The following is a 24,371-nucleotide window of genomic DNA, read 5'->3' as shown; positions in this document are numbered from 1 at the left end:
TCTCTGCTTCAGGAGTTGTCACTCACTTAGGTAAAGTGTATTTGTCATGAATCACAGAGGGATATTTTTATCATCCCACCACTGCCACCAATAAGTCATGATTGTTTGGCTGCCCAGGTTCTTTTCTGAAGGGGATTTATCTATATCCCACTTCCCAGTTTGGAACTCGCAGCTCTCTGGTGCCCCCCTTACCCTCAGGTCAGTCAGGGAACTTCACCTAGGATAATTAGTTGCCAGAAAGGCTGCCTGCTATGTACTGGCTGTTGGGCACACACTGCAGTGAGGGTGATATAATTATTACCAGCCGCAGCCAAGCATTACATTTATAAACCCCGTTCTGTCGTTGCCAGCTTTACCCAACAAGCTCAGTACTGTCCGCTGTCACCAGCTCCTATTCCTAAATCAATAATGGGTCACGAGCCAACCCAATTAGTAGCGTAATTTACTTCAGAGGATGTGACAGTACGTTATAGAGCAAGGAGAAACGAAGCTAGTAATTTTATATATTTTACTCCAAAAGGTAGGCAGTGTTTACAAAAGTATAAAAAGATGTGATAAAATGAGACAATTATGTATCTACAGACATTTACAAAATAAAAGGGATTGAAGGAAGTAAATAGACTTACAGTTCTTTCATATAATGGCTGACCATGCAGCTGGGGGAAGGAGCATATGTCCCAGTGCATCACAAATGTGTCTCTCAGCTAGCTTCCTGGGCAAAGGCTGACTCAACTCAGCAGGTTTAAGATATACCCTCTGGTCGTGACATCACTGAGTGAGCTGAGTTATGAAATGCACTCCTCTTTTCTCAGAGGGACTGAAGCATACTGAAAGCTCCTAACCGCCGTGGCTCGGGGATGGCACCATGTATAGCGACCACGGAACTGCCATTCTCCAGGCATGACCTGGCGTTAATTTGAGCCCAAACATGAAAGTGGATATGAGCCTCTGTCAAGCAGTAATCCGTTTCTACTAGGTGCTGCGCTGGTGTGTAGCCCTATTGTTGCACATACCAAATATATAACTTTCATATCTCTGTCATTAATTGGGGTCTAGTTATGCCCTACTTGTAAGTTTTCACATGGCCTTTAGCCAGCTGAAAGTCATAAAATACTCAGTGGGGGCTGCTGCACATTGGTATCAAGTTGCACAAAGTGTGCAGTGAGAAGACAGTTTCCTATGCAGCTGAAGAGGGGGGTCAGAGAGCCAACAGCGTGTGTGTGTGCCATGTAACCTTCTAGAACTATACTCCGAATATGGCATATTTATATTATCGTGACAGTATTATTTGTCTACTTGGCTGACAATCCCTATAGGTGCTGTAATAGTGGCCATATTGTTTTTTCTTCCAGATGAATCTGGTTTTACTACTATGTAATAATGCAAATTATGAGTCATCATAAGGTTTATTGTTTTTACATCCCAGGTTGTCCCACAGAAGACATTCCATAACAACCTCATCTCTGAAGCAAGAACACTCACATTAATCACCAGAGTTCCTTCTGGTCCTATCATCCCATCTTCAGCTCCATGGGCCTCACAAACATCTCTGGAGATAATGTCCTTTCTTAACAAGTTAACTTTACTTAACAGTGACATTTCTGAGGCTTTCCATGCCTTCTCGGCAACCTCCGTTCTTCCTGGCAATCCATACCTCGCTTCTGGCAATCCCTGCCACGCTGGACAATCTCTGTCCCATTTGTGCCTTCAGGCCCACCAGCTTTCTCCCATTCCCATTGTCCAGCTTCAAAGGAAGAGGTAAAAGGCTCACCGTCTCAGCTTTACCTAGTCCCGGCCATAGGCCCCGGATCCTCTCAGGGATGGTTACCATTTTAGCTGGTGACCGTCTGCACACCACTGAGCCTGGGGCCCCTTCTTGCCAAAGCAACCTTATCCCCATTGCTATCAGACTGTCCTTGATCACTATATCATTAAACCACCAAGAGTATAATCCAAAAAATACAATCTTTAGTAAAGTATACAATACATTAAGAGAATAAAAAGTCTGCTAAATACCAGAAATGCAGGGGCCAAGGTTACACAGAAAGTTGCAAAACAACCTTTTTACAAAATTCTCAACGGACAAGAGAGTGACACCATGGTAAACTATGTATTCATCATAGGAACATATTGTACTATGGCTAAAGTAACATCCTACAGGAAAGAATTCTGGTAATATTGCTCCAGGTGACAAAGCGATAGAAAGGGTTTAATATCAAGAGGACATTTTGTAAGAAGGTTGTTGCCTCATGGGTTGGGGGAGGGGACATATTAGGGTTTTTACAGAAGCATAGTAATGTCGGAGACTTGGGCCTCTCTACCTTTAAGAGTATTTTTTTACCAAAAAAGAGAAAAAAATACCCCTAAAATGTAACTTTTATTAGTTAAAGGTAAAATTACCCATAAATTGGGGTCAACTAGATATAGTAATAACAGAGTCATATCCTAAATAGAAAAGATTGACTAGGGGGAGGGGACAGTGAACTCTCCCTTCCTTACCCCACCTTACCGTGGAGGTTGCACCCTAAGTTCAACACGGCGCCCCCGCTCAACGTCGGCTCTCCTTATAATGCTAGAGGGAGGAACTAACAGAAAACCAATAACAATAAAGTGCAGTACAATGACCTGTATCTTTTCAGAGAGACCATGTAGATGATGGCTCTTAGTACGGTATACTTTCTGAACCCGAAATCAGAAAAAAGAAGTTTATAGCAGGAAGTATCCTAGGTAAAACTACTGGTGATTTAGGTGGACAGCACCAATAATAATCCAAAATAAGGGAACCGACCCACAGAATCTCAGGGTCACCAATAATTGAAAAGGGCTTTTCTAATCATGTGAGAAAGTCAGCGAGGAAGCTTAATATACAGGACATGGTATCGATAAAGAAAAACCCACTAAAGCATGTTAGAAAGGTTCAAATACAGGCAATAAGAATAATTAACCCATGAAATTCACGGCAGTGGTCAAGAGAAAACACAATAAATAATGGAGGATGTACTCGTCCAATCTCATGTTGCTGGGATGGGTTTACATAATTAGAGTTTACATTGGCGGCCAGAACGTTACATTTTGGTCTGATCTGACCACGGCACCTGCCTCCATACATGTAGGGAGTCTCCCACATGTCTTTTGACAGACACAAAACAAGCCTTTCATTTTATGTCTAAGTAAAGGCTATTTCCTGCCCCCTCTTCCATAAAGGCCACCTCTATGGAGCTTACGGCTTATAGCGGTCATGTGGACAGATACTCCAGTCTCTGCTTGGGAACTCTGCAGCTCCTTCAGGGTTACCTTTAATCTCTTTGCTGCCTTTCTGATTGATGCCTGGGGTGTGAGTTTGGGGGGGGGCCTTTTGTTGGCAGGTTTGTTGTGGTACTCTGTACTTCTCAACAACTTTGCCTCTGACTTGCTTTGAGATCTCCTTCATCTTCATGGTGATGTTTTGAGATCTCCTTGTCTTCATGATGGTGTTTGGAGATCTCCTTCATCTTCATGGTGATGTTTGGAGATCTCCTTGGTCTTCATGGTGGTGTTTGGAGATCTCCTTTGCCTTCATGGTGTTGTTTGGAGATCTCCTTTGCCTTCATGGTGTTGTTTGGAGATCTCCTTTGCCTTCATGGTCTTGTTTGGAGAGCTCCTTGTTCTTCATGGTGCTGTTTGGAGATCTTGACCTCAATGGTGTTGTTTGGAGATCTACTTAGCCTTCATGATGTTATTTGGAGATCTCTTTGGCCTTCATGGTGTTGTTTGGAGATCTCCTTGGTCTTCATGGTGTTGTTTGGTTACTGGTGCCTCTTGTTAATAATGTTGCAGCCTCTGTGTCCTTTCATAAAAGGTAAAGTGTATATACTGACCGACATGTGACACTTAGATTACACGTAGGTGGATTTATGAAGGGAATTGCTTGCATCGGAAATGTTTAGAGGGCTTCATAGTAAAAGGGGTGAATACATATGCATATGCCAATTTTTAGTTATTTGATCCCATAAATTTAATTTATGCCTATATTTTTCTCTCTTCACTTCACCAATTTAGATTAATAAGTGCTGATACACACGAATCGGATTACAAATATAGTTAAAACAGCTAACACAGAAAAACTAACAAAAAACACAACATGAAGAGCAGACTCACCAAAACCTTGTCAGATGACAAATGCACTCACATGGTGCAGCAGGCCCCCGATAATAAGTGCTAAAGCAGCACAGGTGCAAGCTACTGACGAGAACCACCCACTCGCCCTCTGATGTTTGGGTGAGTGGGTGGTTGCTCTCATCAGTAGCTTGCACCTGGGCTGCTTTAGCATTTATTATCGGGGGCCTGCTGCACCATGTGAGTGCATTTGTCATCTGACAAGGTTTTGGTGAGTCTGCTCTTCATGTTGTGTTTTTTTACAAAAATATTTAAACACAGCTTGTAATGTAATGAAATAGGTAAAAAGCCAAGAGGGTGAATATTTCCGCAAACCAGAGTATTCCCAGCTAATCATCCCCCTCCACAATCTTTAGGATTGTATTTACTTATGCTGTCTTGATGTCTTAGGCTGCTTTCACACTAGCGTCGGTACGGGGCCGTCGCGCTGTGTCGGCCTGATGTACCGACGCATACTGTGAAAAAAATGCCCGACGTGGGCAGCGGAAGCAGTCTTACAACGCTTCCGCTGCCCCACTGCACGGTCCGGGGCGGAGTTTCGGCCGTGCATGCCTGGTCAAAAATGGCGGACTAGACGCACAAAAAAAGTTACATGTAAAGTTTTTCTATGCCGGCGGTGCGCCAAAACATGACGCAACCGTCGCACGACAGTTGTGACGTGTGGCACTGTGTCGCAATGCGTCGCTAATAAAAGTCTATGGAGAAAAAACGCATCCTGCGGGCAACTTTGCAGGATGCGTTTTTTCTCCACAACGACGCATTGCGACGTGCAGTGCCCAACGCTAGTGTAAAAGTAGCTTTATAGTTAGATGTAATCTTAGACCAGACAGTTTATATGTGATAGACAGTGTGATTGTCCCGAAGCAGCTCCTGGACTTTCAACATTCCTCCTTTTAATTATTTTAGACTTCTCTGCTCCACAAATGGTGCACGCCATTGATTAATCTTGCGCATTTTACAACCTTTTTTCTAGACACGTTTGGAATCACACAGAGGCTATTGCTCCATATTAATAAGTCTAAGTGCACAATGTCCACCAGATTCATGGAGCAATCAGAATAGTAATTGTGACTCAGTGTAATGTCTTACGTTGGATCCTTTATGTTCAGGAAGATCCGCGTTTGTACTGGTGACTTTATCAACATACCTTCTTAGTCCATCCATCCACCATCCAATGTTTGATAGTCTTGTCCGGGCTCCTAGTTTACATGGATCCATTGTCTGTTCCTGGCTCACAGTCTACATCTATCGATGAACTGTTCCTGGCTCATAGACTCCATCTATCACCTCCAAACAATCAAACACAAACTATCTCTGTCCAAGGAACATAGAACCTGGAGATCGTCAGTAACGCTACAACTTCATCAGGTGCTCGGTTGAGGTATTTATCAGCAAAAAGATATGAAAAATTGCTCAGAGGCAGAATAACACTAAGGTACCATCGAGTCTGGTAGGCTCAAGGGTGACTTACTCCTTTGTAGGGCCAGTAGATGCACATGGACTTACCCCTGTCTGGATCCATACAGGAGATGTGTGTCCTCCTATGAATCCTCAGAGCTTCACCAGTGATCATTCATGTATAATATAGTTCTAGAGTGGATTTATTAGACAAAATTACAATAAAAGTCCTTGTAACGTGTTTTGAGACATAAGGAGTCGGACTCCCTCTTCCTCAGACACAGGATGCAAAGAGTACAGACTTATCATTACAACCCCTGATTAAACACAAAGTGTCAGAGGGGTCGTCACATTAACCCTGTGCTCCAAATAGTAACCCTGTGCTCCACAGACGGGAGCCCAGTGCTCCGCAGATGGGAACCCTGTGCTCCAAATGGTAACCGTGTGCTCTGCAGTGCAGACAGGAATCTTGTGCTCCACAGACAGGAACCCTGTGCTCCACAGACAGGAATCTTGTGCTCCGCAGACAGGAACCCTGTGCTCCAAATGGTAACCGTGTGCTCTGCAGTGCAGACAGGAATCTTGTGCTCCGCAGACAGGAACCCTGTGCTCCACAGACAGGAATCTTGTGCTCCGCAGACAGGAACCCTGTGCTCCACAGACAGGAATCTTGTGCTCCGCAGACAGGAACCCTGTGCCCTGCAGACAGTAACCCTATGTTAAGCAGATGGGAGCTCTGTGCTACAAATGGGAACCCTGTGCTCTGCAGATGGGAATCCTGTCCTCTACAGATGGGATCCCTGTCCTCTACAGACTGGAACCCTGTCCTCTACAGACGGGAACCTTGTCCTCTACAGATGGGAACCCTGTCCTCTACAGATGGGAACCCTGTCCTCTATAGACGGGAACCCTGTCTTCTACAGACGGGAACCCTGTCCTCTACAGATGGGAATCCTGTCCTCTACAGATGGGATCCCTGTCCTCTACAGATGGGAACCCTGTCCTCTACAGATGGGAACCCTGTCCTCTACAGATGGGAATCCTGTCTTCTACAGACGGGAACCCTGTCCTCTACAGACGGGAACCCTGTCCTCTACAGATGGGAACCCTGTCCTCTACAGACGGGAACCCTGTCCTCTACAGATGGGAACCCTGTCCTCTACCGAAGGGAACCGTGTCCTCTACAGATGGGAACCCTGTCCTCTACAGACGGGAACCCTGTCCTCTACAGAAGGGAACCATGTTCTCTACAGATGGGAACCCTGTCCTCTACAGATGGGAACCCTGTCCTCTACAGACGGGAACCCTGTCCTCTACAGACGGGAACCCTGTCCTCTACAGACGGGAACCCTGTCCTTTACAGATGGGAACCCTGTCCTCTACAGATGGGAACCATGTCCTCTACAGATGAGAACCCTGTCCTCTACAGACGGGAACCCTGTCTTCTACAGATGGGAACCCTGTCCTCTACAGATGGGAACCCTGTCCTCTACAGACGGGAACCCTGTCCTCTACAGATGGGAACCCTGTCCTCTACAGATGGAAACCCTGTCCTCTACAGACTGGAACCCTGTCTTCTACAGACGGGAACCTTGTCCTGGGAACCCTGTCCTCTACAGATGGGAACCCTGTCCTCTACAGATGGGAACCCTGTCCTCTACAGATGGGAACCCTGTCCTCTACCGAAGGGAACCGTGTCCTCTACAGATGGGAACCCTGTCCTCTACAGACGGGAACCCTGTCCTCTACAGAAGGGAACCATGTTCTCTACAGATGGGAACCCTGTCCTCTACAGATGGGAACCCTGTCCTCTACAGACGGGAACTCTGTCCTCTACAGACGGGAACCCTGTCCTCTACAGACGGGAACCCTGTCCTTTACAGATGGGAACCCTGTCCTCTACAGATGGGAACCATGTCCTCTACAGATGAGAACCCTGTCCTCTACAGACGGGAACCCTGTCTTCTACAGATGGGAACCCTGTCCTCTACAGATGGGAACCCTGTCCTCTACAGATGGGAACCCTGTCCTCTACAGATGGAAACCCTGTCCTCTACAGACTGGAACCCTGTCTTCTACAGACGGGAACCTTGTCCTCTACAGATGGGAACCCTGTCCTCTACAGATGGGAACCCTGTCCTCTACAGACGGGAACCCTGTTCTATACAGATGGGAACACTGTCCCCTACAGATGGGAACCCTGTCCTCTACAGATGAGAACACTGTCCTCTACAGATGCGAACCCTGTTCTATACAGATGGGAACACTGTCCCCTACAGATGGGAACCCTGTCCTCTACAGATGAGAACACTGTCCTCTACAGATGGGAACCCTGTGTACCAAATGGGAACCCTGTGCTCCAAATGGGAAACGTGTACTCCACAGACAGGAACCCTGTCCTCTATGTGAACCCTGTGCTCCATAGACGAGAACCCTGTGCTCCACAGACGGGAACCCTGTGCTCCATAGACGGGAACCCTGTGCTCTAGACGGTAATCCTGTGCTCCATAGAAGGGAACCCTGTGCTCCACAGACGGGAACCCTGTGCTCCATAGACGGGAACCCTGTGCTCCATAGACGAGAATCCTGTGCTCCACAGACAGGAACCCTGTACTCCACAGACGGGAACCCTGTGCTCCACAGACGGGAACCCTGTGCTCCATAGACGGGAACCCTGTGCTCCATAGACGGTAATCCTGTGCTCCATAGACGGGAATCCTGTGCTCCACAGACAGGAACCCTGTGCTCCACAGACGGGAACCCTGTGCTCCATAGACGGGAATCCTGTGGTCCACAGACAGGAACCCTGTGCTCCACAGACAGGAACCCTGTGCTCCATAGACGGGAACCCTGTGCTCCATAGACGGGAATCCTATGCTCCACAGACAGGAGCCCTGTGCTCCATAGACGGGAACCCTGTGCTCCATAGACGGGAATCCTGTGCTCCACAGACAGGAACCCTGTGCTCCATAGACGGGAATCCTGTGCTCCACAGACAGGAACCCTGTGCTCCATAGATGGGAACCCTGTGCTTCGCAGATAAGAACCCTGTGCTCTAATTTTTTTTCACACGATGTACACAGTTGTTGCTGAGTACGACCCCCATTTTTGTCGCCTGGTCATGCAGATGTCAGGGAGACCTGGCAACAATGATGAGAGCGGCTTTCAGCAGCCAGCGCCGGAGAACAGCACAAACTATGGCTTTTTCCCAGGCGCGGGTACATGTCACGCTGATGACACACGGATGTCATCCACGTGTGCTGCACACATTTTGTCCGTGTTGCTGATAAAAACGGACATGTCTGCGGGTTTTCACACATACACACAGTCTGTGTGAAAAACCTGACATGTGCGCACCACCATTGAATAAAACAGAAGTGTGAAGGGGTCTTACTGCGAGTAACGAATGCCTGAACTCCACCTGCATCCATTGCTCGCAGTGAGTTGGCGCACAGGCATTGTGCACGTGCTGATGGCGATCATACATGACGTGATTTTTACTATATCCTGTAATACTGAGGTTTCTTCTTAGTGATTTATTAGTTTTGATACAACTTGATTTATGACTGATTGAAGCCTCCTTGATGACATCTCCGGTCTGTGGAGAACATTACATTATCATTATTATTTTTTTAGGGCCATAATTACATTTGATATTATTAACAATACGACAATGTATCAATAATGCCGAGTCTACTGCTACCCGGTAATTATCTTAAGATGCTTCCAGATACTGTAAGTGCATTTGCTATGATTGACAGGGCTGTGCAGGTGAATGTGAGGACCCCTCCGGTCCCCGACGCTTTGTGCTTAATCAGGGGTTGTAATGATAAGTCTGCACTGTTTGCATCCTGTGTCTGAGGAAGAGGGGAGTCCTTACCTCCCGAAATGCGTTACAAGGACTTTTATTGTAATTTTGATTAATAAAATCACATTGGACATATATTATTATACTCGTATGATCAATGGTGGAGCCGAGAGGAGGACCCACATCTTCAGTATGGATCCCGAGGCAATCTGACTGGGTAAGTCCACGTGTATCTACTGCCCATACTGAGGAGTAAGTCACCCTTGAACCTTCCAGATTTTATGGTACTTAGTTTTATTCTGCCTCTTGAGCGTAGGATATTTTCTCTTTCAGCTCTTCACATCTACCACCCTTCTTCTCCTAGCCCCGTTAATCCTCACACACCTTGTCCTCTCTTCATCCAAACAATTTTGTAATTTGGAGCATTCTTAAACTTTCCACCTTCCCCCTGACAACATGACACGGTGAGACTTATAAAATTGGTTCATTCTGTTTATTGAAGAAGATGTTAAAGCAGAGAAGGTCTAGATCTCTGGAGATTGTTGTCCCGAAGGTGACCTTCATGCGGAGGGATCTAGTATAGAAGAGTTTTGGTCTGCATATTTCCAGCATCAATCTAGAAGATTTTTTTTCTCCAGCGCCATCTTACAAGTAGAACCAATGCGATGCATCCGACGAGCCCATAGATGACGTTCTTCTGCTAGGAGGAAGATATAAGCATTGAATTGGGAAATAAATACTCATGGTTGTAATAACATTAAATAAAACTATGAGATCTACACAACGTGCAATGCTAAACCCAGGAAACACAGGTCTCTGGCTCCTATAAGATCTCCAATGACAAGTGCTCCATATGTGATGGACTTATCGAGAACTTATCGAGTTAACGTTCGTGATGAAAAACCATAAGAGATATCCACCTCATCCTTTTCTTCTCTTCACAGATATCATTTCACCTTTGGATTCCACTCAGTTCTGTATCTTTACTTGACAGAAAGCCAATTACTGATCAGCCTTGTATTCCTGGGGTCATATTTTAGAAAGTCCTGTGTGTAGCACCACTTATCTCCACAGTCTTCTCTTACTCATTTACCACAGTATAGGGCTGGTCACAGTCCAGGGATAAAATGAACATTATCATGTCTGAGGTCATAAGGAAGTTACAGTTAGGTAAAATGATAAATATGGAAATTCAGGGGTCATGGATGGTTGGAGAGTCGGACTTCACCTACAGAGCCCATGGCTCAGATGTGAGAACATTTGTAGACATTTTTCACATTTTAGAGGAACTTTCCATTCTTAGCCTACACAGCTGACATGGCACTCTATGCATCAGATCCAATACAAAGAATCTAAACTGACATTCCCACTGGATTCAGCATTGATCGATGACATTGTGGGCTCACGTTCCCCGACATATATACCTGCTACCTACCAATATTTGGCGCTTCTGTTGGTTTTTCTTATGCGCTGGAAAAGAAGACAGAGAAGAGTCAGGAACATCCTACAATAAATTGCATCTTCCAGTAGGTGTCATCAACAATCATCCTAAAAAAAAAAGTTCTGGATGTGAGAAAAACAGCGCCACTGGATGACAGAGGACACGAGCATCTCCGTTACCTCTCTGGAAGGTTTGGAGAAAGACTTGTTGCTTGTGTATAGGAATCGGGTATTTCTCATTCTCGGCAAAGAGCACCAGTTCGGAGGCCCATCGGGAGATGCTGGGCTGGTTGGTAAGAATCCGCTGCTTCTCCTCCTCATCACTCTTGAGTAAGTCAGCCACCACCACCATTACACTGTCACGACCTTAGAAAAGAAGACAGCCCACCATTAGCTTTACAATCTAAGAAAGGAGTAAAGAAATCTCCTATGAATCAGAGCTTAGACTGACATGTGAAAGACTTCAATGTTTTCACGCTGGTTAATTAGTAACTTGGTGATTTATTGGTTTATTTCATCACTGATAATTCCTTAAGAAAAAGGCTGTAAACAAACACCATTAAGCATAATTTAACAATGATCCCTGTTCATTCAGAGTTGTAACTCTACTTTCCAAAAATCCTGATGTGAACCCAATGGATCTCTTGCTCATCTGTTCAGAAGTGTCCAGTTGGCATTGGATCTATCAAATTTGTCATGTTACCACCTAACACGAGCCTTGTATAATACTGATGTCTAATTACATGGACAAGGAACTAATGGGCCACCTTAAGCCCCAGGTACAACTGCTACACCTCTGGCCACTGAGGACCTTCAGACCTTTATGTGACTATGGAATAATGAGGACAGTAGCATCTCTATGTATTGGAGTAATAGAGACTTATAAATGGTGCCAAAATTTCTAGGGCCAAAAATAGAGAAAAAAGGACCAGAGAGGTAGAGTTCAGTCTTCCCAAGCCATGAATTGTCTAGAGGATACTAGGTTGTCCTCATGCTCAAAAGAGTATTGAAGGACCACATCATATTCTGAGGGACAAAAATCTCCTGTGTGTCCACCTTTGGAAAATTTGTGATCATGTAACAAAGTAAAGCGTGTCGCTGATACAATCGTATCCCTCACCCCAGAGTCCTCATCCATGCTTTACCTAGTCTCTCCGAGAGTTCCTGGAGCTCCAGGTCGTACAGGGAGTCGGTGACGTCTGTGAGGTTTAGTCTCCCCTGACGCTTGGTGTGGTAGAGGATGGAGAAGGAATGTTTCTGCATCTCCGACCTCCATTCTGCTTGGTTGCTGTTGCTTATAGGCAGGTGGGTGACTCTGCCCAGGAGGTCTTTGTAGGTTGGGGACCGCAGATGGTTGAGCATCCATAGAGCATTGCCTTCTGCTGCCCGAGAGGTCACCGCTACATCCAGCTTTTCTGATTTCATTCTGGCAAATGACAGAGTACGAGATGAGTAGTCCAGTTACTAATCTTGCGGGAAATGCAGGTTCCGCTTTACCAGGAGGCAATTGTCTGCTTTCATACCAATATTTGATGTGAAACCTGACAGTTTTCAAGGAGCCTCAAATGTAAATCTGAACTGAGCCTAATAATATTATTAATACTACAAATAGGACTGTTACTACGTACATTACAAAAGCTACAACTAGTACAGAGCATGCCAATACTGCTAAAAGTAATGCTGCAAGTCCTCCTAGTACTGCGAAGAACACAATATTCACAAATACCGTAACTGCTACAGTACTAATAATTGTAGCATCACAGTCAATTACTACTCCTAGAACCCAAGCTACCATTACACACAATACAACTCTTCCTGGTACTACTAATAATACACAAAATAGGAAAAAACTAATAAAAACACTGAAAAACTGGCGTGTGTGAACTAACAACAACACCTATGACTACTACTAAAACCACTACTACTAGGAAAACCACTACCATGACAGCTACTACAACTATGACAACTGCTACTGATACTGATAATGGAGTGCCCGCTAGGACCATGGGGTACTCGGTACCGGGCCTGTTCTGTTCTTAAAGGGGTGGTCACTGTGGCAGTGACCCGGTCCATGGCCCTGGGCGTCCAAGTTAAAGGGAAGGTTTTAAAAGGGGTTGTTTTTAATAAAGAATGTTCGTGATGCCACCTGTGGTATTCTGTCACAGATGACTGACGCTGCTTAAAGGGGTCCTCTGGGGATGATGGTGCTGCGGCAGGGATGGTATGGCTTCCCACATGTGAAGCTTGATCCCCAGGGCTCCCGGTGTAGTGAAAAAAGATGACAGACGGTGTAGTGCCAGAAAGAATTAGAGGACACAAGGTTGCAGTCTCTTTACCTTTTACTGGTGGTATACAGCCACAGTCCAGGGTACGGATCACAGGTGATGGTGAGGTCCGGCCAGCCTGGAAGTGATTTGGAATCCCCCTAGCCAGGTGGGATTGGAAGCCTTCCTTACAGAGCTGTAGTGGGCGTCCCTTGCTGCCTAAGGCTTCACACAAGGTCCTCTCTCTCTCTGTCCTATTAGTTGGACATTACCCGCATGGCAGGCAACTTGAGACCTTTTTACAGGGGTCCCTACTTGTGGCGACTCCGGGCTCTATATGCTGCTGTGCCTTTGGGTGTTAATGGTGGACAGGCGACTTTTAATCTCCTGCCCGCCGGTTTCTGCTGTGGGGCATACAGTTACCCCCACAACCTCGGAATTCCGGCCTCCGGCTTCTGCGCTTGATCCTGGAGTGAGCTACTCGCAGCTCCCCTCTTTTCTCCTTAGCTCCTTCTCCCCTCACAGTCTCCTACAGACTGCTCTGTCTCTCTCTTGCCAGGAGCTGCAGAAACTCATGTCTGCACGGCTACAGCTCTCCTCACCGCCTCTCCACTCCTCACTCCTCTCTGACAAACTAATCTAACTCCTCCCCCAAGCCAGAACATATACTGTATAGGGAAGTTCCCCTGAAACCGGGTCTAGAGCTCCCCCTTCTGGCCTGGAGTCAGAACAGTGTTGTATGTACATGTTGCCTGTTAAAGGGATCCTTGTCGCTTCCAGGTATGGCATCACCCTCCCCGTGAGGAAGGCAATACCACTGTAACAACCAGGTTCCTGGGGTGTTACAATAGTACTTCTAATATTACAATTACAACTAATAAAAAAGTCACTATCATGAATAATACTAACAATTATAACAAGTGATACAAATACTATTACTACTAGTAATAGATCTACTACATCTACCAATAGTACAACCACTACCGCAACAACTAAAACTACCACAACTATTACTATTGTAAAGGGAAGTGTGTTTGGTTGTTACTATTGCTTTCAGTACTACAATTACTAACTTGTCTAGCTCTTCTACTTTAACCACCACTACGACACTTAGTAATATGACTACAATACATTATTACTTCCCTAAGTATTAGCAATAGAGAGATTACTACCATTGTTTCTAACATGACTAATACTACAATTATTACTACTAATGCTGCTTCTTCTAGTGTTATTACCATATCTGTACCCGGCCTCTGTCCTCCTCCTGCAGTATATCAGTACATTACTACGACTATTACTATTATTATTTATTATTATAGCGCCATTTATTTCATGGCGCTTTACATGTGAGGAGGGGTGTACATAATAAAAACAAGTACAATAAACTTAAACAATACAAGTTATGACTGGTCCAGGAGGAGAGAGGACCCTGCCCGCAAAGGCTCACAATCTACAAGGGATGGGTGATGATACAGTAGGTGAGGATAGAGCTGGTCATGCAGTGGTTTGGTCTATCAGGAAAGGTCTATCAGTGGTTACTGCAGGTTGTAGGCTTGTCGGAAGAGGTGGGTCTTCAGGTTCTTTTTGAAGGTTTTGATGGTAGGCGAGAGTCTGATGTGTTGTGGTAGAGAGTTCCAGAGTAGGGGTGATACGCGAGAGAAATCTTGTATGCAGTTGTGGGAAGAGGAGATAAGAGGGGAGTAGAGAAGGAGATCTTGTAAGGATCGGAGATTGCATGCAGGTAAGTACCGGGAGACGAGGTCACAGATAAATGGAGGACATAGGTTCTGGATGGTTTTGTATGCCATTGTTAGGGTTTTGAACTAGAGTCGCTGGGTAATCGGGAGCCAGTCCAGGGATTGACAGAGGGGAGAGGCTGGGGAATAGTGGGGAGACAGGTGGATTAATCGGGCATCAGAGTTTAGAATAGAATGGAGGGATGCAAGAGTGTTAGAGGGGAGGCTGTCATGATTCCCCAATGGCATGGGAACATCAGAAACACAAAATAACAGACTAGCCTTCGGGTGATGGAAACTCAAGCTGACCGTGACCTAAATCTACCACACAACTAACAGTAGCCAGGAAGCATTCCTACGGCTGCCTAGATGCCATGCGCCAGCCGGAGAACTAACTACACCTGGAAGAGGAAGGAACAGACCTGGCTTACCTCTAGTGAAATTCCCCAAAGATGATAGTAGCCCCCACATATATCAACGGTGAGTTCAGAGGAAAAGACATACACAGTATGAAGGTAGATTTAGCAAAGCGAGGTCCACTTACTAGATAGAGGAAGGATACAAAAGAGGACTTCACGGTCAGCTGAAAAACCCTTTCAAAAACCCATCCTGAAATTACTTTAAGACTCCTGTGTCAACTCATGACACAGGAGTGGCAATTTCAGTCCACAAGAGCTTCCAGTAACAGGAAATGACAAACTGTAAACTGCACAAAAAATACAAAACAAAAAGGACAAGAGTCCACTTAGCTGATCAGCAGACTGGTAGCAGGAACATGCAACTGAAAGACTCAGGTTACAATGATGACCGGCAAGGAAGTGAAAGATGCCGGGAGGTCCAAACGAAAGGAAACAGGGTTAATAATCTCCAAAATCCTATAGGGACCGATGAACCGAGGCTTAAATTTAGGAGAAGAAACCCTCATTTGGACAAAACGGGAAGACAACCACACCAAGTCCCCAACACGAAGGCGAGGACCAACCCGACGCTGGCGGTTAGCAAACCGCTGAGTCCTATCCTGGGACAAATTCAAATTGTCCACCACTTGTTCCCAAATCCGATACAACCGATCCACCACAGCATCTACTCCAGGACAATCCGAAGACTCCGCCTGACCAGAAGAAAAACGGGGATGAAACCCCGAATTGCAAAAGAAAGGGGAAACCAAAGTGGCCGAACTAGCCCTATTATTAAGAGCAAACTCCGCCAACGGCAAAAAGGCAACCCAATCATCCTGATCCGCAGACACAAAACACCTCAAATACGTCTCCAAAGTCTGATTAGTTCGCTCCGTCTGGCCATTAGTCTGAGGATGGAAGGCAGACGAAAAAGACAAATCAATGCCCAACCTGGCACAGAATGCCCGCCAAAATCTAGAAACGAACTGGGTACCCCTATCAGAAACGATATTTTCAGGAATACCATGCAAGCGAACCACATTTTGAAAAAACAAAGGAACCAACTCAGACGAGGAAGGCAACTTCGGCAATGGCACCAAATGAACCATCTTAGAAAAACGGTCACACACCACCCAGATAACAGACATCCTCTGAGAGACAGGAAGATCAGAAATAAAGTCCATCGAGATGTGCGTCCAAGGCCTCTTCGGAATAGGCAAGGGCAACAACAACCCGCTAGCCCTAGAACAACAAGGCTTGGCCCGAGCACATACATCACAAGACTGCACAAAAACACGCACATCTCGAGACAGAGATGGCCACCAGAAGGATCTAGCCACCAAATCCCTGGTACCAAAAATTCCAGGATGACCCGCCAGCGTAGAAGAATGAACCTCCGAGATGACTCTACTGGTCCAATCATCAGGAACAAACAGTCTACCAGGTGGACAGCGATCAGGTCTATCCGCCTGAAACTCTTGCAAAGCACGTCGCAGATCTGGGGAAATAGCGGATAATATCACCCCATCCTTAAGGATACCTGTAGGTTCCGAATCACCAGGGGAATCAGGCTCAAAACTCCTAGAAAGGGCATCTGCCTTCACATTCTTAGAACCTGGTAGATATGAGACCACAAAATTAAACCGAGAGAAAAACAACGACCAGCGCGCCTGTCTAGGATTCAGGCGCCTGGCAGACTCAAGATAAATCAGATTCTTGTGATCAGTCAAAACCACCACCTGATGTCTAGCACCCTCAAGCCAATGACGCCACTCCTCAAATGCCCACTTCATGGCCAAAAGCTCCCGATTACCGACATCATAATTTCTTTCGGCGGCAGAAAATTTTCGAGAAAAGAACGCACAAGGTCTCATCACTGAGCAATCGGAACTTTTCTGCGACAAAACCGCCCCCGCTCCGATCTCGGAAGCATCGACCTCAACCTGAAAGGGGAGAGAGACATCAGGCTGGCGCAACACAGGGGCAGACGAAAAGCGGCGCTTAAGTTCCCGAAAGGCCTCCACAGCGGCAGAGGACCAATTGGCAACATCAGCACCCTTCTTAGTCAAATCCGTAAGAGGCTTAGCAACACCAGAAAAACCAGTTATAAATCGACGATAAAAATTAGCAAAGCCCAAGAACTTCTGAAGACCCTTTAGAGAAGTAGGCTGCGTCCAGTCACAAATAGCCCGAACCTTGACAGGGTCCATCTCAACAGAAGAAGGGGAAAAAATGTACCCCAAAAAGGAAATCTTTTGAACCCCAAAAACACACTTAGAACCCTTTACACACAGAGAATTCTCCCGCAAGACCTGAAAAACCCTCCTGACCTGCTGAACATGAGACTCCCAGTCCTCAGAAAAAATCAAAATATCGTCCAAATACACAATCATAAATTTATCCAGATATTCACGGAAAATATCATGCATAAAGGACTGAAAAACTGAAGGTGCATTAGAAAGGCCGAAAGGCATTACTAAATACTCAAAGTGGCCCTCAGGCGTATTAAATGCGGTTTTCCACTCATCCCCTTGCTTAATTCGCACCAAATTATACGCCCCACGGAGATCAATCTTGGAGAACCACTTAGCCCCCCTTATGCGAGCAAACAAATCAGTAAGCAGCGGCAACGGATACTGATATTTGACAGTAATTTTATTCAGGAGTCGATAATCAATACAAGGCCTCAGCGAGCCATCCTTTTTTGAGACAAAGAAAAACCCAGCTCCTAAAAGGTGATGAAGAAGGACGAATATGTCCCTTTTCCAGGGACTCCTTAACATACTCTCGCATGGCAGCATGCTCAGGTACAGATAGGTTAAACAAACGACCCTTTGGAAATTTACTGCCTGGAATCAGATCTATGGCGCAATCACACTCTCTGTGGGGAGGGAGAGAACCAATTTTAGGCTCTTCAAAAATATCCCCAAAATCCGACAAAAATGCCGGAACCTCAGAGGGAATAGATGACGAGATAGAAACCAAAGGTATGTCCCCATGAGCCCCCCGACATCCCCAGCTTAACACAGACATAGTTTTCCAGTCCAGTACTGGGTTATGAGATTGCAACCATGGTAATCCAAGCACTAACACATCATGTAAATTATGCAACACGAGGAAGCGAATCATCTCCTGATGGTCTGGAGTCATACGCATAGTCACTTGCGTCCAGAACTGTGGTCTATTACAAGCCAGAGGTGTAGAATCAATACCCTTCAGAGGTATAGGAACTTCCAAAGGCTCCAAATCAAACCCACAGCGCCTGGCGAAGGACCAATCCATGAGACTCAGAGCGGCGCCAGAGTCCACATAGGCATCCACGGTAATAACTGATAATGAACAAATCAGAGTTACAGACAGAAGAAATTTAGACTGTAAAGTGCCAATAGAAACAGACTTGTCAACCTTCCTAGTACGTTTAGAGCATGCTGATATAACATGCGCGGAATCACCACAGTAGAAGCACAAGCCATTTTTGCGCCTATAATTCTGCCGCTCGCTTCTTGACAGAATTCTGTCACATTGCATTTTCTCTGGCGTCCCTTCAGAAGATACCGCCAAATGGTGCACGGGTTTGCGCTCCCGCAAACGCCGATCAATCTGAATCGCCATTGTGATGGACTCATTCAGACCTGTGGGCGTAGGAAACCCCACCATGACATCCTTAACGGCATCAGAAAGGCCTTCTCTGAAAATTGCCGCTAGGGCACACTCATTCCACCGAGTAAGCACAGACCATTTACGAAATTTTTGGCAGTATATCTCAGCTTCATCTTGCCCTTGAGACAGGGCTATTAAAGCTTTTTCAGCTTGAATCTCCAAATTAGGTTCCTCATACAGCAACCCTAAAGCCAGAAAAAACGCATCCACATTGAGCAACGCAGGATCCCCTGGTGTCAATGAAAATGCCCAATTCTGAGGGTCACCTCGCAGCAAAGAAATCACAATCTTAACCTGCTGGACAGGATCTCCAGAGGAGTGAGGTCTGAGAGAAAGGAATAATTTACAATTACATTTGAAATTCAGAAACCGAGATCTATCTCCGGAAAATACCTCTGGTGTAGGAATCTTAGGTTCAGAAATAGGAGTACGTATAACATAATCTTGTAAATTCTGAACCTTCGTAGCAAGATTATTTAAACCTGCAGCCAAACTCTGAGAGTCCATCCTTAAACCGGAGAGATCAGAGCCATTCAAGGATTAGAAGGAGAGAAAGGCAAGGCTGTAAATAGAGCAGAAATACAACTGAGCCAACTAAGTAGCAAACATGTGAGGGAAAAAAAAAAAAAAAAATCTACAGACTTCTTTTACTCTCCTTTCTTCTGCCAATTACTTTAACAGTGGCCGGTCATACTGTCATGATTCCCCAATGGCATGGGAACATCAGAAACACAAAATAACAGACTAGCCCTCGGGTGATGGAAACTCAAGCTGACCGTGACCTAAATCTACCACACAACTAACAGTAGCCAGGAAGCATTCCTACGGCTGCCTAGATGCCATGCGCCAGCCGGAGAACTAACTACGCCTGGAAGAGGAAGGAACAGACCTGGCTTACCTCTAGTGAAATTCCCCAAAGATGATAGTAGCCCCCACATATATCAACGGTGAGTTCAGAGGAAAACACATACACAGTATGAAGGTAGATTTAGCAAAGCGAGGTCCACTTACTAGATAGAGGAAGGATACAAAAGAGGACTTCACGGTCAGCTGAAAAACCCTTTCAAAAACCCATCCTGAAATTACTTTAAGACTCCTGTGTCAACTCATGACACAGGAGTGGCAATTTCAGTCCACAAGAGCTTCCAGTAACAGGAAATGACAAACTGTAAACTGGACAAAAAATACAAAACAAAAAGGACAAGAGTCCACTTAGCTGATCAGCAGACTGGTAGCAGGAACATGCAACTGAAAGACTCAGGTTACAATGATGACCGGCAAGGAAGTGACTGGAGAGCAAGGCTAAATAGGGAACTCCCAAAACTGATGGAAGCAGGTGAGCTGAGGCAGAAAAGAACACACAAGTCTCCAGTACCACCAGCCACCACTAGGGGAGCCCAAAAAGCGGATCACAACAGGAGGCCACAAAGCAGGAGGTTGCAGTAGTCAAGGTGGGAGAAGATGAGGGCATGGACTAGGGTTTTTGCAGATTCTTGGTTGAGGAATGAACGGATCCGTGAAATATTTTTGAGTTAAAGTCAGCAAGAAATGGAAAGGGCTTGGATATGTGGTTTGAAAGAGAGATCAGTGCGAGGATAACCCCGTGGCAGTGAGCTTCTGGGACTTGGGAGAGTGGATAGGTCCATAGGGGGGATTGAGTGAGATGGGGGAAAGATGATGAATTCTGTTTTATCCTTATTAAGTTTTAGAAATCTAGCGGAGAAGGATGAAATAGCGGACAGACATTGAGGGATTCTGGTTAGTAGCGTGGTGATATCTGGTCCAGAAATGTAGATCCGTGTGTCATTAGCATAGAGGTGATACTGGAAGCCGTGAGATTCTATGAGCTGTCCCAGGCAGAAGGTGTAGATCAGTGTTTCTCAACTCCAGTCCTCAAGAGGTCATGATTTCAGGATTTCCTTAGTATTGCATAGGTGATAGAATTAATGCTTGAGCAGGTGATGAAACTATCACCTGTGCAATACTAAGGATATCCTGGAAACTTGACCTGTTGGTGGGTCTTGAGGACTGGAGTTGAGAAATACTGGTGTAGATGGAGAAGAGAAGGGGCCCTAGTACTGAACCTTGCGGGACTCCGACAGATAGGGGGCGCGGTGAGGAGGTGGTGTGCAAGTGGGAGATGCTGAATGTCCAGTCTGTTAGGCATGGCGCGATTCAACATACGGCCAAGTCTGTGTGTGATGCCAAGAGATGAGAGGGTCTGTAGTAAGAGAATGGTCCACTGTGTCAAAGGCAGAGGACAGGTCCAGGAGGAGGAGGACAGAGTAGTGTCACTTGGCCTTGGTGGTCAATAGGTCATTGGTGACCTTAGTTAGGGAAGTTTCAGTGGAGTGGTGTGACCGGAAGCCAGATTGTAAGCGGTCGAAGAGGGAGCAAGAAGAGAGGTGGGCGGACAATTCAAGATAGTAACAAAGTTATTAAGGTTGAAGGAAGACTTTAAGTCCATCTTGTTGTGTTGGACGTGTTGTTCCAGTAGTTTTGAGGCATAGGGGAGAAATTATATTGGACGATAGCTAGATACAGAGGATGGGTCAAGAGAGGGCTTCTTGAGGATAGGTGTGATTGAGGCATGTTTAAAGCTTGACGGGAAAACAACAGTTGTTAGTGATAGGTGGAAGAGATGGGTTAGAGTTGGGATGAAGACTTTGGTGAGGTTTAGGATGAAGTTAGATGGGATTGGGTCAAGTGCACATGTGGTGAGATGCGATCTTGAGAGTAGAGTGGAGAGTTGATCTTCTGTAATGGTGGAGAAGTTGGTTTTGGAGGTGGAGGGCTGGGAAATTAGGAGGAAGGGCTCTGGGGTTGTCGACCAAATCTGTCTCTGATTTTATCAATCTTCTGCTTGAAAAATGAGGCAAAGTCTTCAGCTGAGATGAGTGGGGAGGGAGGAGGTGCTGGGTGATGGAGGTGAAAATTGAAGGTGTTGAATAACTGTTTAGGATATGAGAGATGAGAAGTAGGTTTGCTTAGCTGTGGCAAGTGTGGCCTTGAAAGTAGTGAGGGACTGTTTGAATGTGATGAAGTCCTCGTTGAAGTGGGATCTTTTCCATCTCCGCTCAGCAATCCTGGAAGCCCGCTTCACCTCGTTGGTCAGGCTGGTGTGCCAGGGCTGTCTGTTGGTTTTGTGAGCTTTGGTATGTGTGAGAGGGGCAACCGATTCCAGAGCTACAGCTGTTGAGATGTTATATAGAGCGGCAGCGTCATCTGCATTGTGTAGGGAACTTATGTCTGTAAGAGGGAGAAGGGATTCAGACAGTGAGTGTAGATCGAAGTGTTTAAGATTTCTGCGAGGGTGTGGTAAGTTGTGGAGTGGGGATTGTGGACCTGGAGAGGAGAGGAAAGAAAATGTGAGTAGGTTGTGGTCAGAAAGAGGAAGAGGTGAGTTAGAGAGGTTAGAAAGGGAGCAGAGGTGGGTGAAGATGAGGTCCGATGTGTGACCATCTTTGTGAGTGGCTGTAGAAGACCATTGAGTGAGGCCAAAGGAGGAAGTGAGAGATAGAAGCTTAGTAACAGCTGAGGTGGAAGTGTCAATGGGTATGTTGAAGTCGCCCATGATGATAGTGGGGATGTTAGCGGAGAGGAAATGAATGATTCAGCGGAGAGGAAATGAATAATTAAACCAAAGGAAGGGGCATTAAATATATAAGCTCTGCCATAAAATGTGTAGAGAAACCAAAGGAAAATGGACACTGGAGCTGGATAAAAGTGTTCTATCTTTTACGTACTTAGAAATATTGCATGTTTTTTTCTGCAGCTTGTGCACTGCGGATTGCGTTTTCCATATGTGTACATTGTACTGTAAACGCATGGAAAGCTGCTGCGGACCTGCAGCTGCAGATCCGCTGCGAATCCTCAGCAAAATCCGCAACATGTGCACATAGCCTTAGTGGGAAAAAAACATGAAACAAATGCACATCAAGAGAAGGTGCCTAGTATTCGAAGGAGATCGTATGGTCCAGTGAGGAACCCTATATGGCGTGATGTGAAATAAATAAATACACTTAGGGTATGTGTCCACGTTCAGGTTTGCTTCAGGCTTTGGTCAGGATTTTATGCAGGTAAAATCCTGACCAAAAATGCACCTGAGGTCACTGGCAGGTCACCTGCGGTGTTCCTGCGTGTTTTGCTCATTGTAGCAACATGCTGCGTTCTGAAAAAACACAACGCATGTGCGTTTTTGCGGGAAAAACGCATGCGTTTTTTAATGCAAAGTGGAGACGGGATTTCATTAAATCCCCTCCACTATGCTGTAACATCTGGACGCTGCGTTTTTGTCAAAAACGCAGCGTTACCTGAACGTGGACACATACCCTATGTGTTAGTAAGCATGTAAAGCAACCTGCAGCAAGCGTGGAGAGAGGAAGACCCCAAGGCGCATTTCGCCCAATGCTTCTTCTTACCACATCTGTCCCCAGCCTCTGTCTCTTCCTGCCGTATATCTGTACATTATTATATCTGATCCCTCTATTACCGCTGCATTTTTTCTACCTCTTCTTCTTCTGCTCCTGCCGTCGTGGCTCCGGCTTTCGCCATGACTTATTTTTCTAGTACTACCACTGTTACTTCCGCCATTAGCCCCCGTTGTTGCTCGCAGCTTTTTTCTGCAGTGTTTTCGGACCTGATTGATCTTTTGCGTTTTTTACATCATTTTTGTTTTTTCTCCTCTGATTTTCACTGATTTCTTTTGCACCTGATTCTCTAGATGACGCCCGAGGTTTGAGAACTTTGCTCAAATGTAAAACTGTTATAGGCTACGTTCACATTTGCGGTCAGCGCCGCAGCGTCGGGCGCCGCAGCGGCGCCGCATGCGTCATGCGCCCCTATATTTAACATGGGGGCGCATGGACATGCGTTGTGCTGCGTTTTGCGCCGCATGGCCGCAAGCGTTGGACGCAAGAAACGCTTCAAGTTGCATTTTTTTTGCGTCCAACTTTCGGCCAAAAAGGACGCATGCGGCGCAAAACGCAGCGTTTTAGCGTGCGTTTTGCCGCGTTTTTGTTTGCGTTGTGCGCTGTGGCGCCGACGCTGCGGCGCACAACGCAAATGTGAACGTAGCCCTACATTTCAGAGGAAAATGTCTCGTGTTACAGCAAAGACACAAAATGTGAGCAAAATTAATGTATAGCGTCCATAACATCCCTTCAGGGGACGGAAGGGGATCGGGGGAATTTGGGCAAAAGATTTGTGACTTTCTAGAAAAATAAGAATTGATGAATTTACTGCAAATATCAGAAAAAACAAAAACCAAGACCATTCATGTGGGGACAGAAAACACGAAAAAGCACAAAATGCAGGAAAAAGAATCTGGTGCAAATCGAAAACAGCAGAGAAAAAAAGTGCAAATGGGAAAATGGACGAGAGCGAAAAAGTGCCTGAGCCTGCCCGCCATTACCTGAGGTCTGTGCCGGGGTCTCCTCAGTACCGGGAGCCTGCCGGAGAAAGGAAAAGTGAAAGTAGAAAACAGAGGAGGAGGAGGAAGGAGGAGGGA

General features: G+C 45.8%; 1 protein-coding gene across 2 annotated transcripts; it reads right to left on the bottom strand.

Annotated features, from left to right (window-relative positions):
• Positions 1-9,848: 9,848 nt before the first annotated feature.
• On the bottom strand, positions 9,849-24,371 carry LOC143785034 (uncharacterized). Of its 2 annotated transcripts, none has more exons than XM_077273690.1 (5): positions 24,276-24,371; positions 11,947-12,227; positions 10,982-11,167; positions 10,797-10,831; positions 9,849-10,061 (listed from the first exon to the last, which is right to left on the bottom strand). In XM_077273690.1, exons 2-5 carry the CDS (start codon positions 12,224-12,226, stop codon positions 9,978-9,980), a joined length of 585 nt encoding a protein of 194 aa, XP_077129805.1. In that variant the 5' UTR covers position 12,227; positions 24,276-24,371; the 3' UTR covers positions 9,849-9,977. The 2 variants fall into 2 exon arrangements, with proteins under 2 accessions (XP_077129805.1, XP_077129806.1); XM_077273691.1 differs by having other exon boundaries at positions 9,849-10,058.

The sequence above is a fragment of the Ranitomeya variabilis genome, chromosome 7, assembly GCF_051348905.1.
Source record: "Ranitomeya variabilis isolate aRanVar5 chromosome 7, aRanVar5.hap1, whole genome shotgun sequence".
NCBI lineage: Eukaryota > Metazoa > Chordata > Amphibia > Anura > Dendrobatidae > Ranitomeya > Ranitomeya variabilis.
Note: the sequence above shows the minus strand (reverse complement) of the source record. Positions and strands in the feature narration are given on the sequence as shown.